This window comes from Candoia aspera, chromosome 3 (assembly GCF_035149785.1).
Source record: "Candoia aspera isolate rCanAsp1 chromosome 3, rCanAsp1.hap2, whole genome shotgun sequence".
Classification (NCBI taxonomy): Eukaryota; Metazoa; Chordata; class Lepidosauria; order Squamata; family Boidae; genus Candoia; species Candoia aspera.
In genome coordinates, this window is record NC_086155.1 from 68,650,102 (window position 1) to 68,666,757 (window position 16,656).

The 16,656-nt window shown below is 36.4% G+C and overlaps 2 protein-coding genes across 4 annotated transcripts in view; one reads left to right on the plus strand and one right to left on the minus strand.

Moving 5' to 3' along the window:
- The window catches only part of NFIA (nuclear factor I A), a 327,174-nt gene that overhangs the window by 253,407 nt on the left and 57,111 nt on the right, over positions 1-16,656 (plus strand). For all 3 annotated transcript variants that reach the window (XM_063298036.1, XM_063298033.1, XM_063298032.1), the window contains exon 7: positions 13,060-13,188. In XM_063298036.1, the coding sequence (XP_063154106.1) occupies positions 13,060-13,188 (129 nt within the window). The remainder of the gene's footprint in view (positions 1-13,059; positions 13,189-16,656) is intronic.
- TM2D1 (TM2 domain containing 1) overlaps positions 1-16,656 on the minus strand; it is a 310,656-nt gene that overhangs the window by 151,390 nt on the left and 142,610 nt on the right. The window lies entirely within an intron of this gene.

Below are 16,656 nucleotides of genomic sequence, written 5' to 3' on the forward strand. Positions count from 1 at the left end.
ATAAATATTGCATCTACTGTCTGAAATAGTTTCCTACCTGTCCTTCACAAACTTCAAGATGCTAAATTTGGTCTTCCAAGTTTAGTTGAACAGTCATTGGTTTTATCTGGTTTCTTACTAAGACAGTTGGTTATTCATGCCATCATATGTTTAATTTCGGGTCTGTTAAACAAGGTTAGTTCTTCATTGACAATAAACAGAAATAGATTGGATTCTGTAGATCAACTACATTTTTCACATTTTTTCCATGTGTTGTCATCTCATTATAAAACTGAGATCATAGCACTGTCATTTATCCAAACATATATTTTATTCTAACATAATTTTCCTTCTATGTTTTGTTGAAATGTTTTTTAGCCCATTTCAGTAGACACTCAATGACAGCTAATAAATCATAAAAACTAAATAGTAAAACATTAATAGAAAATACTTCATTAAAATAAATTTTGAAAACTAAGAAATCCAGACCATAGATTTTGTTCAGAGCTCTAGCAATTGTACAAATTATGAATAGTGGAGCAAGGGGATAATATTGGGGATTATAAATAAAAGGGGATTTCTCTTTCCATGTTCTGAGTGCATAAAAGAAAGTTCTGAAGTGAATCAGGTCTCCTTCAAAACCATCTCCAACTTCTATGTTCCATCAGGGAGAAGGTTATCTTGTTTAGCTGATGAATCTGTGCCATTTTATGATTGTTCTGGCTGTGTTTAGAAACATAGCTTGCTGACTGAGGAATAGGGATATGAATAGTCACTTCGGAGCAAATAGGCTGAACTCCTATTTACAGTTCCTTACTTTTAACAGTTCTGTAATGGAGAAGAGCTCTGTTGAAGAACATTTTTCATATAGCATCCATTTTGTTGAACTTTTTGAAGGTGGAATGTGAGGGTGTTGCAATATAACTCCAAACTTCATTGGTGCTGCTTTGAAGAAAGAGCACAAAGTATGTGGAATGTGTTGTTCTCAGTGTAAGATAAGCTAGAATGTGTTAATCAAATATTTTCATGATATGAAGGCAGTTAAGAAAACAGTAAAAATTTTTACTAATTGCTTTCTTAAGTAAACAGATCTATCATTAGGTTGTCAGGAAGAGTGACACTGAGCAGAAACACCCTGCTAATCCCCGAAGATAAGTATTTAACGTAATTAGGCAGACAGTGTCTCCTTTGTTGTACGTCGCATTAATCAGGAGGAAAAGCTCAGTTTTACAGAATGGAGTTTCTCTCAGTATGTCTTTGTGCTATTTCACTTCTTTTGTCGAGATAGCATACTTGAAGTAATGACAGTTACAGTTTGGATGATAAACTTCCTTGTTCTTTGATATATAACACAAGTCCTTATTTTCCGCATTCATCCTATTCTCATGCAGCTGTGTGAGATTCTGATAGACTTTTTAAAATAATTTGGTTATCTTATGGGACTTAAGAAAATGCATATTCATATCCTAATATAGTATATACATTTAATCATTCTGCTTAGCGGGCCACTTGCTTTTTAAAATAAATTGTGAGGAGAACCCAAATTAAGGTTACGCCACAGAGAAAGAGGGGATTAATTGTTTCTTTTGCACCATTTTTCAAGCATATCACCTCTCTCTGATGAGAGATACTTGTCTTGACTTTTAAAAAATTACATTAATTGGACCCAGAGAATTATCCTCAAAGAGGAGAGGCTATTTTGACTAGTTTCATCTTCCTCATACAGTTCTCTGAACCCCTAAAAATGTTGTAAGATAGAAATTAGCCTGTCCTTTCCAGAATGCAGCATTCTTTATGAAGAATTTCATTCCACATCCAAGAACTAAGTTTAAAACTTGGACAAATAGATTTAGGAATGTCTCCTTTGCAATTTGAAAATGGCATGAGGGGAAGATTCTTTCCTTCCTAATGCTGCAGCCCCATTCCAGAGCAAAGGCCCCAACAGATTAATTTCACAAAGAAAACACAGAGTTAAAACACAAGATTAAAAAGCATAATTAAATTCATGTCATAGTTTGACATCTCCCTGCCTTCTTGATGGCTTTGATGGGAAAGCCTCAGATTAAAAGGTAGTAAGTAGACTCAATGAAGTAACATGTCAAGTTTATTTTTTATTTATTTATTAAACAAATTTATAAGGCTGTACAATTCGCAACAAATAAAAGTTGGTTTATTTGTTGGACAGAATGGAGTGTAGAGGTGAAAAATCATGTGCCTCACTGCAGTAAGGTTTTCAGTGCAAATGCTAACTAGCCCAACCTCTGATTTTAGCTGACTGAACTTTTTCTGAGATTCTTTACACTTCTTCAGTCAGTTTTAAGGGGGTGCATTGTATTCTTGTTCTCCTCTACAAAACATTTTGATACTCTTCCAAATTTTGCTTTAAAGTTATTGCAGTTTACAGTTGCACTTTTAAGCTTTTGTAAAGGCAGTAGAGCATACGTATAGAAGAAACTGGATTAGTTGTTAGAATGTTACATAGTTCTTTTTCTTTCTTTTGAAAGAACAATTTCAATTGTTCAATTTATCGAACGTTTTAATTTCATCTTTAAACAATTTTGTGAGGTGCCCAGAATCAATGATTAGAGTGGTATACAAGCACTGTAAAATAAATATAAATAAAGGGGAAATACCACCATTAATTTGAAACAATATTTATCTCTCTGCCTGCATCCCTCCATAAAATTTCAGGGCACCTTGTAAGAACATCCCTTTCAGGGAGGTCTCCATAGGAGATCAAGCAGGAGTATCATATATGCAGTATATCTAGGAGGCAGAAGTGTTTTATCAATGAATATCTATGGCAGGGATAAGGCCAGTAAATCCAGCTGAAAATGATCAGGATAGGTGAGGCATGTTAAGCACAAAATAATTGAAACTGAAGAGGGTTGAGAGAGCAAAAGTTTGTTTCTTGTTTGTTTGTTTAGAAAATTATTTTATTTATTTATTTATTAGTCAAATTTATCACCGCCCATCTCCCAAAAGGGACTCTGGGCGGTTTACAATAAAACATAAATAAAAATATAAAACTGTAAAACACTATAATACACAATAAAATAAATATAATAAAAACCTCGATGGCTGGAAGTTCTTTATGATTTCCAAGCAGAGCAGGGTCCTTCTAAGAAACTAACCATCCCCAGGAATGGCCACCCATCTCACTGGATGTGACTCTGGGCAACGTACAACTAACAACAATGAAAACAGTGTCACAACCATTAAAACACAATGAACATAATAAAATAAATGAAAAGCAAGATAGTGGGAGAATAACAGCCATCTCACAGGCTCCCCATGGGGTCCCCAAGGTTGCTGGAAAACCATGTTTTAAGGGGTTTCCAAAAGGTTACAGACAGGCTTAGGGTTAGGGATGGGGATAACCTCACCTCAAGGGGAATGATGTTCCAGAGGGTGGGAGCCATAGCAGAAAAGGTATGTCTTCTGGGTCCCGTCAGATGGAACTCTTTAGCAGACAGGACCCGCAACATACTGATGGGACAGTGTAGATGTAATCAGGAAGAGGCGGTCCCTCAAATAGTCTGGTCCCATGCCATGTAGGGCTTTAAAGATTAAATGTTGTTTCTTGTTAGTTTGAAACTGCAGGTAGAAAAAAGCAAATCTATAGTGGCAAAAATATACTTATAGGTAACAGAAGGCTGAAGCTTTCTTTCACTCCATGCATCTAGGAAATGCACAGAGTGAAAGGAAAGCCTGGGAGCTGAAGAAGTGAATATTCAGTCTGGTTCCCCAAACGACTCACAAGAATTCTTGTAAGAAAATACCCTGTAGCAATACAGGAACCATATCTTATATTGTGGGTGTCTGAAAGCTTGCAGGCATCAAGAATGTGTGTGCTGTGGTGTCTCTGTGTGGTGTACTCAGTATATGTATCTATCATGAAGACGTTATCCATTTCCTTCCGAGAGAAAGAAGGAAACTGTTTTCTCACACACATTAGTTACCTGATGCTAGTGGATAATTTCAGTTTACAAGTTCTGAAGCCCACAGAAACTGTGAAATATGTATGTTCTATCTGGAGACAGTAACTGGATGCAGTTTTGTCTCCTTGACTTAAAGATTGTGACAGGCCACAGACATAGGCCATCCCAGCCTGGATCTCCATCCAGCGTTAGACTCATAATGCTAGAACAGAATGACTTTAATCCAGTTTCATGGCCCAGTTTTCTAATGAAGGTTGCTGGCAAATAACATCACTGATTCCAGTCCCAATGGTGAGCCACCGTTTGCTAAAATGTAACAAGATCGAAGTTCTGATCGCTGATTTCTATCATATTATCTAGATCTTCACCAACTTAAGAAAGGTTATATTAAATCACAGAAGCTAGTTAAAAAGTATTGCTAACTTCAAATAATTTCTTGCATCAGTTACACTTTAAATTCTTCTATCAATGTTCAACATGTTCTTGAATGATAACATACATTTATGGCTTTTCATCTTTTTGACAAGAAATTTAACTGCAGTCCACAAAACTCAACAAATGTTCTTTTACTTAAATTCTTCTTACTGTTTGCATTTTGTCGCCTCTGAAAAGTTCAGTGTGCCTTATTTGAATGTATTATATGTCAGTTATAACTATATATCACTACTTTTCTTTTTACTTAAACTTTTCCTGATATTTAAACAAGCTTTATGATCTTCATAGTCTTTTTGTATGTACTGTATATGTTTAATAATATAAAAAAGTATTTTTTTTTACTTTAATAATAAAAAAAAGTAAATTCTCTTACATGTCAGACACAACTCTCCCTGACTTCATAGATATGTCCATGTAGTTTACTTGGCAGCATTATGGTTTGCTTCTGTCTTCTTCTGGGGGTATTATTTGAACACCTCAGTTTAGTCTGCAACCCAGGTATTCCATGGAGATCTGCCATTCAGATACTAACTAGGCCCAACCCTAAGGAGCTTCTGAACCAGGTACTGTCATCTGCTGAGACATCTTTTGTAATACATGCACTTAAAACATCCTTTTAAGTCTATAGTTTTAGGTATTCCTGACTTGGTAGAATTTTTTATACATTTCCACAAACATTTACATTGTCACAACACAGTTTGGTTGCGGACTTTTATTTTCGAAGGTTGGGATTTTTTTTCAAAGTCTGCCAGCATTCCAACACACATTATTACAATTTCAAAAACTCCACAGATAATACACTTAATAGTTGAGGAAGGCAATTCCAAAGATCCATTAAGAAGAAATTCACTGGATGAGCAGATATTTCAGAAAAGAAGAGCAGACAGTAGCATCAGGAGGAAAAAGCATACCCAGTACCATTCAAAAGCATGAAATAATTTGGACATGATTGCTTAGCTGAATGCATTCAAAGGACGAATGGGCAGGTGGGAAAGCAGCCAAAGGAAGTGATGGTTTTCAGCTAGATGGTGTTTACCATTTGGACTTGCTCCATACAGAAGATAGTCTGAGAGGATAAAAATCCAAATATCTTTTTGGCTCTTACAGAATCCAGCAACACAGAACTGTGGTTTCAGTAAACAGAAGGAAATAATTCTATCAAGGAAATATTGCACTGGGACAGCTACAGAAATCTGGGGCTTATATGTCTAACTTAAACTTACTGATTTGTGATGCAGTATAATAAACTATTGATTATATAGTCAGATCCATAATAAAAGGCTTAATTAGATGGTTTTGGTACGATCGCTAAATCTGAAGAAGTTGGAGAAGAAATTTGCCCTTTTGGTGATTCTTGGGATGAGGGAGATTCAGTTTGTTCTCTTGTAAGGTTTCTGTTACTTCTTTTGTCTTAGAGCTCCTAAACCACGTTGCTACTCAGTGCACCTTTGTGCTGATAAAATTTATTTTGAACCCAGTTGATGTTTACAGCTTTATATTTTTCAAAAGAGGTATTTCTGTGGGTTTCTTCTTATGGTAGTAAAAGTTATTTTCCTGGAAATTTATTAATCTCTAATAATGTGAGGTTATTAGTCCATACAAATACACTTATGTAAATGCACACACACACGTGCATGCATAGACACTCACACATACTCTGCAACCTTTTTAAAATAGGTGACTTGGAACATGCAGGAGGACATTGAAAGCACCTCTTCTGGAATCATTAAGCTGCTGCTCTTTTTCCAGGCTTGTGCATCTGTTCTGGAAGCTGCTTCTTGCTCTTTTGGCATTCATTTGCACCCACAGCCATTTTGCTGCTCTTTTCCCCACAAATGCTGAGATACCCAGGAGCAGGTTTATTTGTTTGTTTGTTTATTTATTTATTTATATTGCAAATTTAGTCACTGCTTATCTCACTCAAAGAGCAAATCCCAAGAGGTTCCCAAATAGCCAAATGCAAGTGGTCCCAGAAAAAGACATAGCTGTTTAATTATTCAAAAGGTGATCTGTGCATACTCCTGCATGTTCTGTGTGACCTATTTCAAAGGATTTGCAGAGTGCTAATTCAACACAGGCATAACACATGCTTGTTCAGATGATCAATCCTTATGCAATTAATCTGTTTTCATAATGTGTGGTGATAACAACTGTAAACTTACCTTTCATCGATGACTTGAAAAGTGTTTTGGTAGCCTTGTAAATGAAATTTTTTTAGCCTGACTTTTCTCTATGATTGTTCCCACTGTCTGTCTAACTTTCACAGCATAATTTCAGCTGCAAAAACAGCTTTTGGTGCCTTCACAGTGAGTCATCTGAAGAATATGAACCCTTAAATAATTACATAGGGCAGGAATGTTCACTTTCTATAGCCTTGAGGTCCACCCCAGGCTTTGCACAGCATATCAGAAATGTGTGTGTGTGTGTGTCATGATCTGTTGGGAGGATGAGCGTTTTAAGTATATTTTGCTCCTTCATCCCCCAAATGTTTGGCCCCTCCCACCCTGGACATTGCAAATGGAGTTAGGTTGGGCTCCTGTTTTTGTACCCCTGACATAGGGCTTTAAGGCATTAAGACTGAGGAGGCATTGGTAATGACATGACAACAGAAAGCTAGTACTGCATAATTTAGTGTTAATTAAAGGCAATCAGAGAGTTGTAAATACAAGAGCAGTAAGCTTTCAATTAATGAAAATAATTTCATGATGTGTAGTGATGCCTGGCAGGAAGAAACAGACTGGTGCTAGATGTTTTGGACTTATCTCCCATCACCACAGCCAGCATACCTAATGGCAAGAGCCTGTCCAAAACCTTGGCATTATGGAAGAAGACAATTAGTAAGGATGCTCATGTTTATTGCAAAACTATTTTGGTAACTCCAAAATTCAGCCGCTAATACCCACTTCTATTTTTTATTTGTTTCAGAGGACTAAATTTTCCTAACCTTTTTCACTTTCGAAAGTGTTCAGTTTTATTGCTCTTTTGAGAATTCGTGACTCATGTAATTTGTGGGTTTGAACTATTCAGCTTTATATTTATATTTCTTAGAAGAATAATTAAGACTCTTCTTGAGTCTTCTTTTATATTGGAGCCAGTGCTTTGATAGTTGTTATCCGGTGGGCGAACATAGGCCAAGAGATGAGAAATTAAGAGATCAGTGTTGTGGTGGGTTTTGATTTATTCAGTACATCAGTAATGATGCAATAGACTGTGATACTTGATTTTTGTTGCAAAATGGATATTTAAAATTTTTCATAATGTTTACATGGTAGATAATGGTGATAAAGATACTTTATCAGCTTAAGAATGAAGCCAGGAATGTATAAAAACAGCCCTCCACTCCAACTTTGTGTTGCATGTATATTAGAAAGAATTGTAACTATGCACACAAACAGAAGGCGTTAAAGTTCATCTGATAACTGAGAGATTTTGCCAAAGTAATCCTTAAAACAGCTTTACTTTGGCAATTTATTTTCCTTTTTTATTGTACTTAGGTTTTTTCCCTGGTACAAGCAGGTAAAAATCCTTGTGCCTGTGGTCACCTTCTTACTTTCCCATTTCAGTCCCTCAGAGAAAAGTTGTTCCATATCATATCCTAAACCACCAGAGCACTTGGGTGGAGAAGTTGTCATCTCCCAGTTCTACCACCATCAGCAAAAAACAGGAAATGGATTCTCCCTTTATGATTAAGATAACATCATTATTATGATAGGCTAGGCTACATTTCTGTTTCATATTGAACATATTATTTCTGTTGAAAAGCAAACTAGACAGTACTGTTTATAAACATGTATGTGTAACTTTAGGTCCATTTATTTGTTTGTTTGTTTGTTTGTTTGTTTGTTTGTTTATTTATTTATTTATTTATTTGTATTTATGATTCACATTTCTATTACCGCCCATCTCCCCCCAAAAGGGGGCCTCTCTAATTAACTGATGGTCAGTTGATGAGCATGGAACTATGTTGTGACAATTCAGAAACAGATAAAAGTCTGTCTACTGCCCACTATCCAATTTTGAGAAATTAATTTTTTTGCACAAGATTAAATATAAAAAATTAACACATACTTTATTTTTTTATTTTCTATCCCGCCTTTATTATTTTTATAAATAACTCAAGGTGGGGGACATACCAAATACTCCTTCCTCCTCCTATTTTCCCCACAACAACAACCCTGTGAGTTGGGCTGAGAGAGAGTGACTGGCCCAAGGTCACCCAGCTGGCTTTCATGCCTAGGGCAGGGCTAGAACTCATAGTCTCCTGGTTTCTAGCCCGTTGCCTGAACCGCTAGACCAAACTGGAAATAGATAACAGATTACCCCACAGAAGGTTTGAAAAAAACTTTGGGAGTCAAATTTAAGTAAACAATTGGATGACACAATATAGCAACCCTTATGGAGATCTGAGGAATTACTACCTAATTTAATGCAGGAGTTATGTCTTCAGATTTTACAACACGTTATTTAACTCCTGTTAAGAATCTCATATATAATTATTCTGCAAGGTGCTATAATCAAAAAGGGACTTCCTTCCATCTTTGGTAGGAAAGTAATGTCGTTTAATTAATTCAAAGTAACTGATAGAACAACACTAATTGCCACTGATTTACTTTACACCTTTGGCCTTCAGTACTCCTGTTTGAAATTGCAGTAAATTTGTGAGATGCAGATTCAAGATCCAAATGGGTGCCTTCATCCCTGATTTTCCCATGTCAACAAAGAAAGATTGGAATGAAAGCATAACGGCATTTGGCTAAATGCAATTACAGTCATCTTCATAATCTGATTCTGCAAAGACTGCTAATGCATTTAGTCACATGCAGTCATACCCTCACATAGGCCCTTACTCATCCACAAAGAAAGGGCAAGGTTTGAGGATATGCCTCCATCTGCTCTTCATGCATTGTTTTCTCCCATGACCTAAAAGGGACTTGTCTCTAGTTGTTTCAGATCTATAGCCTAGGTAGAATAATACTCTGTTGCATGAACAGCACTACTACATGGCTTGTTAGTCATTTTGATATTATTTTGTTACTGTACTTTCATCATATACTACTTGCATATGCTGCCAGAATTCCTTTTATTTCAATAGAACTTGTACTTCGTCAGCCTCTTGAAATTACTCGGATTTTCTGTTCAATATTCAAAGTTTTATTTCCATTTGCAAGTTCTGTGTGCAGTGTTTGTCCCAGATGGATGAATGTTTAATTGGGGGTGGACTAGGAAAGTAAATCAGATGCCAATTCAAATTAACAGTATGAATAAATGAAAGAGTCCATGCTAAGAAATAACAGGACATATCAGAAACCTTAACAAAACACAGGGTACTACAAAAACTCCCAGGTTTTGTGTGTGTTTTTTTTAAATTGTAAATATAGTCATTTCTCGCAAAGGACATTATCAAATGTCTGGAATAATTTTAGAAGAATAACATTTATTTTAGATTATTCTTAAAGCTTTCATTCTTGCATGCAGGTTCTAATCTGTATTTTACTAACCCATTTGATTCTACTATTCAAACAACATATTATGATGATACAGCATAACTGGTGAATTAAGCTACTTGTTTTGCACCTATTGACTTATACAGTACACCAAAGACAAAATAGGGTTATATTACATTTATTTACCAGAGTTAGATACCACCTTTTTGTAATAGGAGCTCAAGGCAGTGCACATAATGCTCTCTCTATTTTTTCCACACAGTGACAACCCTGTGAGATGGATGGGCTGAGAGGGGATGACTAGCCCCAAATCACCCAAAATAATAATAATAATAATAATAATAATAGTAATTATTATTATTATGTGAGTTAATGTAATACATATACTTTTTATAAAGCCATGCTATTTTATATGTATGTATGTATGTATGTTTGTTTGAATGGAATAGTTGATTTGCTGCATCCACCAAAGTATCCATAAAAGTACATCCCAGGTGAGAGTACCTAACCAATTTTGTTTGAGTTTAGAAGCTAAACAGGGTTGTACCTGGTTAGTATTTGGATGAGAGACCACTAGGGAATATCAGCTCTGTGAGCTAGACTGGGAAGTCAAGCAGCTTTCTATAAAAAGGCAGTGGCAAACCCCTTGTATGTTTATTATTATAATAATAAAAAGTTTACAAATACTAAGCTAAGATGGTGAGGGGTAAACAGCTCTGAATATCAGCTCCCCCAATCCCTTTTTATCCTTTTATTTTTATTTGTTACTTCTCTAACTTATGTTGATTACCCCTCAGGATTCCAAATGCAGAAAAAGATGGTTATGCTAAATGCCCTTTAAAAAGGTTAAATTGGTTATGGCTAACTTAAATCCATCAGTTTACAGACAGTAAACTGATAATTTGGCATTTCATATTTTGTATTTCCTTAGCACTTCACACATATTATCTCAGTAATTCTTACAAAACTCCTATGAGATAAGGCACTGTGTTGATATATCAAACAGTCAATGGGAGCTTGACTTCCGTTTTCTCAGAAGCAGTTCTTGGTGTATGGAGTTATGTTTCTGCCCAGGTAAATCTGCACAGGATAGCAGTTTAGGGTTTACTCACCACCAACAAATCATTATTTACCCTATAAAGTGTGATTCTCATACTTCTGTAATTCAATAATCTGATTTTCAATTTAATTAAATTGAGTTCAGTTGAACTAAAATACAGTCAGTTATGAACATATTAAGACTGCAGTGTTAAGAACATTTATTTCTAAAGATTACACCTCATTGGACACAGTGAATCTCATACAGTATGTAAGTGAAATTTCTGACATTAAAGTGCAGTCATAAGCATGTCTATTTAGAAATAAAGCCCCATTCAGTTCAGTGAGTTTTTAATGGCTTAACTCTGTTAAAAGGCCCTTCTAATGAATATCAGCAGAGCTTCACGGCAGGGGTTGACAGTATTTTGGATCTGCCCAGCGCTGGGTTATGTGGCATAGAGCCGAGGTATTTGAGGGATGTCTGTCTCCTATAGCATCTGCCTGTCCTGTATGATCAGACAGAATTGGCTTGCTTTGGGTCCTGACAATTATGCAATGTCATCTAGGGGCCCTTTCCTGTCACAGTTCCTGCCCTCTGGAACAGCATCTCCCCAAAGATCTGTACAACCTCCACCTTACCTGCTTTCAAGCGAGCACTAAAAATGTCTCTCTTCCATCAGGCCCTCGGTTAGGTATCTGATAGATCCCTCTAGACTGGGGATGGGGATGATGTGGGAGATTGGTTTTTTCATTGTTCCCTTGGAACAACTGAGGCGGGTGTGTGTGATTTTCTCTAGTTTTAACTTTGTGAAGCCACCCAGAGTCATTTTGGAGGTTGGATAGTCTAGAAATTGGGAATGGATGGGTAGGTAGGTTGATAGATATGAACAACTAAGGATCTGCACTTTGTTCTGGCCTAACCACTCCTTTCTATCCTGTGTTTCATTAAATTTTAGGCCTGCATCTTTACACTTTATGTGTAGATCTCTACATCAGCCCATCATACAGTAAAGTTACCATATACTAAATTTCAAAGTAAAAGATTAATAATTAAGTTACTTTTCCATGTTGGTTATTTCCTGAACAGATTTGCTCCATATCTAGAAGGCACAGTGATCCAGCAGTTGCTCCATGTGCAGGGAGGGAAGTGGGGGAGGCAGTCTTACTGGTTCTTCCTTCCCTCCAGTCATTTCTCACAATGCTCTGGTAAGGTTACCAGAACAGTGAGCCCTTGTCAACCCATGCAGAAAATATTGGAATAGATGGACAAACAGGCTTGGTATAAGGCAGCTTTCTGTGGTTCTGATAATACTAAAGCTCCTTTGTTGCAACTGATGTTAAAAGGTTCTCACTATCTTAGAAAATTTGTTTTCCAGCAGGGATTTTTTCAGAAATCAACACAATGTAGGAGAAGGAAGCAGACATATAAACATATTCATATACAGTATAACATCATTCAAATTAGAGTATGCTAAATTGATTTGGGAAACATTCTTTTATCGTACCACACAGAACAACCTTTCTTAATCCAATACCCTCAGATGTGGTGGAATGAAGCTTAGTTGGCCATAGTTGTTGGGGATTATAAAAGATGTATACTGAACAAATCAGGAAATACTAGGTTGGGGGCAACTATAAGAGAAATTCAGAAATACTGTTTTTCCATCAAACTGTTTACAACCACAGAAATGCTTTCTACAGATCCCTGCAGCCTTCAATCGACTGCCTGAATTGTTGTAAACTATTCCAAATTCTCAGGGACTATGAGACAAGCAGGAATTTGAGAGAGAAGAGTTACTCATTCTTGCAATCATTGAGGTTCCAAACCACTGAACTCTATTGACTCCATGAGACATTTTTAATACCTGTTCATAAGCTAGAGAGAATGAAGGGCAGAACAGTCCCTTAAAAACACAAACACATCTCAAAGTAGCATTTATTGATGGAACTTGATAAGAGTGATAATTAATGAGGTGCCAGATACTGCCCTCAGAGATTTAAAAAGAAAAATATGGCTGCATTTTAATGTGCCTTTCTTTATGTCCATGGTAGCCACCCATTGTTCCCAAAGACAGTCATAAATAAAAGTAAGCTTGCTGTTGTATGCAGTTTAATTTGTCCTTTAAGTTTATCTATTTGCTTTCGCACCCAGTTTCCAAATGCATAGGCATTTTTCCATGAGCTAGCATTATTAAATTGAACGTATCAATCATTCTTGCCAGGAATGCCATCGCCAACTACATTAAAGAAGTCAGAGAAGTCTGGTTTCAGCAGTCCCTCGCCTTCACAGACCTCCTCCCTTGGAACGGCATTCACCCAGCATCATCGACCTGTCATTACAGGACCCAGAGGTGAGGCCTTACCAGAGCATCCGTGAGCTCATGTTCCATGGTAGCTTTGTCTTCAGGTTGGGATATATGAGAAAGGTCCTCTTTCAAGCACCAGTGCGGTGGCTTTTGAACTAAGAGTAGACGAAGGCTTGTCAATTTTGTTCACTCATTTGAAGCTAGCTTAGGTTGCTTCATGGCAATCTGGGGAAGAAAACTGAATGGGGTTCAAGCTAATCAATGAAGTTGTATTATTTGGGAATATAAGCATGTATTTGTAGATGGATACTTGCATATAGGTATTTGTGTCTGGTTCAGCGAGTGGCGTTCTGTTCTGTTGCTACAGAGCTTTAATTCTTCAGCAGTCCATTAGATGTCATTTTATTTTCAATATGTAGTGTTCACTCTGCCTGAGTCTTTGCCCTCATTACTATGGGTTTTTTTTATGATTTATAGTACCCTGGTTATAGTTATTTGTTGGAATATTTTGTGACTGAGTTAAAATAAAGCAACTGACTCTTGATTTCCTTGCACTGAATAATTAGACATAGATTTTCAGATGTTTAATCTGTAAAAGAAAAAGTTGCAGTGAACACATGCTGATACTGTAATAATGCTAGAAAAGTGATGTGCATTTGTTTTCCATTCACCTAAAATGTTAGATTTTTCACTTTGAAATTCTAGACATCACTTAGTCCTTGCTTAGGGGCATATGTAACTCATCTTTTACTCTTGATGAGAGTATGTAAGTAGTGAGAGAAAGTAAAATAGATCCTTGTGACAGAATTTTTTTCTCCCTATTGCAATATTGTTTTTTTTAATATAGAAATTAGATAAACATAAATAATTACTGGGATTCATATTTAAAATAAAGAAAACATTGAGATTTTATTCTACGTAAACTGGATTTTACATGTACCTACTTATTGTGGGACTTTCTTTTAGGTAATTAGGTATGGGAGTGCATTCTTAAAGGCTTGGTGTAAATTATTATAATATAAACCTTAAGCTCACAATAGAATTTGGCTGAGTGATCCTACATAGCTTTCAAAACAAAATCACAGTGGAATTATTCTGCTGGAGAGCACGATGGAATTATTGGTTGTTAATTATGTAGCCAGTTGCTGGGAAGCAAACATACATTTTAAAAACAACCTTGATAATTGGTGATAATAGCAAGGTATTCAGAGTATCAAAGTTGCATTAGCAGTATATTCAGCTGTACACCAGCTGACTGCAGTCTCCTCCTGAAATCTGAGCAACTTAGACCCTCTGCAGGAATTGCTTCCAGAAGATTGCCATTGCTAATATGATGTTGCATGCAAACCAAATATGGAGCTCACTCAGTCTTCAAAAAGATAACAAGTTTTTTAAGAGTAGCAATGTTATTATATTGGGGGGGGGAGAAAAAAACAGCCCCATGGCAATTCAAAGACTAATAAATAAGTAACATCATACATTTTCATAGACAAGGATTCACTTGTTTGGATTGGGTAAGCTCTAGCCCATGAAATCTGTTAGACTTAAAGCTGCCATATGACTCAGTTGCTAAAATCTCTCCAACATTCTTGCTATAGTGAATTGACTTCACAAACATGTGAGAGCACTAAAGATTCATTCAGCTTTCAGAGGGCTACGATTAAATCTGCTCTTCTCAGTGGAGGAGGGATGCTACTGTCTTAGGCCAGATTTCTTGAACTGGTGCCCCTGAAGGCTGGCCCTCATTAAGAAAAATCTTAATTTAAAAAAATGCCTCATGGAAAATTGTATTATATTTTTCCACAGAGCACTGATGTGAAAAAGCTTTTTTTTTACTTCAGAAGGCAACTGCATTGGCCAAACTCACCTTGAGCCTTTATTGCCTAAGCTGCATTTCTTGGTCCTCAATTCAATTAAGAAAGGCTGAATTTAGTCTTTATTGCTTCTCTTATTCAGCAAATCCAGGCATAGGTCATTGTTAAACAAGAATAAGGTGAAACCTTGAGCAGAAATTTTAACCAAGATAAGATTTATGTTTTTGCATCTTTGACTCCCCTAATCAGATTTGAGGTAGCTCCATTAGAGTCCTCTTCTGCTAGTTGGGGGGGGGGGTTCTTTTTCCACATGCTCACTAGTGTAGTACATGGTTTAGGCTGCTTACAATATAATACCATCCAGCTCATGTTACTGTCTCAAAAAGTTGTCAGGTAAGTTCGGTTCCTTAAATTCAAGTTGAGGTTTCAACCATCATTAATTCCACTCTTGCATTTGTATTCTGGCCATAAATTGAATGTGGAGTGACACTTTTACTTGAATGATCAAGAGCTCAATGATTACTATTCAGCATGAGCAGATAAGAACTCCAGGCAGAGAAAAGACAGTAGGATGGATAATATGTAAGCAGTAGATGAAACACAGAATATCTCTTGGCTGAACAGCTACTTTCTGTGCAAAGCAAATTTATGCAAAGGTATCTGCAGGCTGACCTTATGCCCAGATTATACAACTTCTAGTTAAATGTGATGCAGCTGTTTGGAGAGCTAAAGAAAAACAGAAAAGCATCACTTGTAGGCAGAGGAAATCTCCTAGTGGGTGGATGGATAGTAAGTTTCTTCAAGAACACTCTTTAATAATAAAGAAATTAGCCCACGTAACTTTTTTTATGCCGCACATTTGAGGGTCTCTGCCTTTCACTTGTCTGCAGAACATTCAGTTAAGCAAATTTTAATGCAAGATATACTGCAGTAAAATTAAGAAGCCAAGGATCTTGAATAATTTGATCATTGCTGTCAATTTTTTATCATCTTGGAAATAAAGCAAGTATGTATGAAAGCTGAATGCAATCCAAGATCTTTAGAGTTGTTGCAACACAGAGAACATATATTTATCATAAAGGAAAATCTTGAAATTACAAATTCTGTAGGGCTTAGTTAAATGATTAATATTATATTTTAGATAGTCTCCTGAAAATTATAGTATTGAGATTCCCAATGTGATACCTGCTGTGGTCACCTCCCTTGGCACCTACCATATGTTCCTCATCCTGCTCCTTGTGACTTCTCAATTTTTTGAAAAAAACCTTGTAATCTAAAGATGGGAATATAGCATGCTGCAAAGAAAATAACAACTCCAGCATCATCTTTATTTCCAGTAATTCCTCTGGCACCATGTTAATTTTACCCATAGATCTCCTTAAGAAATAAAAAGGGTATTGAAAGTAAATTGTACCAATAAAAAAAAGAGAAAAGATAATCTAGGAATGGAAGGGAAAACCTGTGGGAACCAAAAGAAAATTAATGAGTAAAGGGGCTGTTTTGCTAGAACAGTATCATTGCATTTTTTGTCTTCTGTGTGTATTTTCTTGTTTATGGATCTGGTATGCTATGGTGTGCTGTCCACGTCACATTAGAGTGATGTGTGCCTTTGCCTGTGTGTGTGTGTCCATGTGTGTGTACATATATAGCTCTGAACATTATTCATTCACTTTTTGGCAAATGGCTGTTTTTCTGTGAT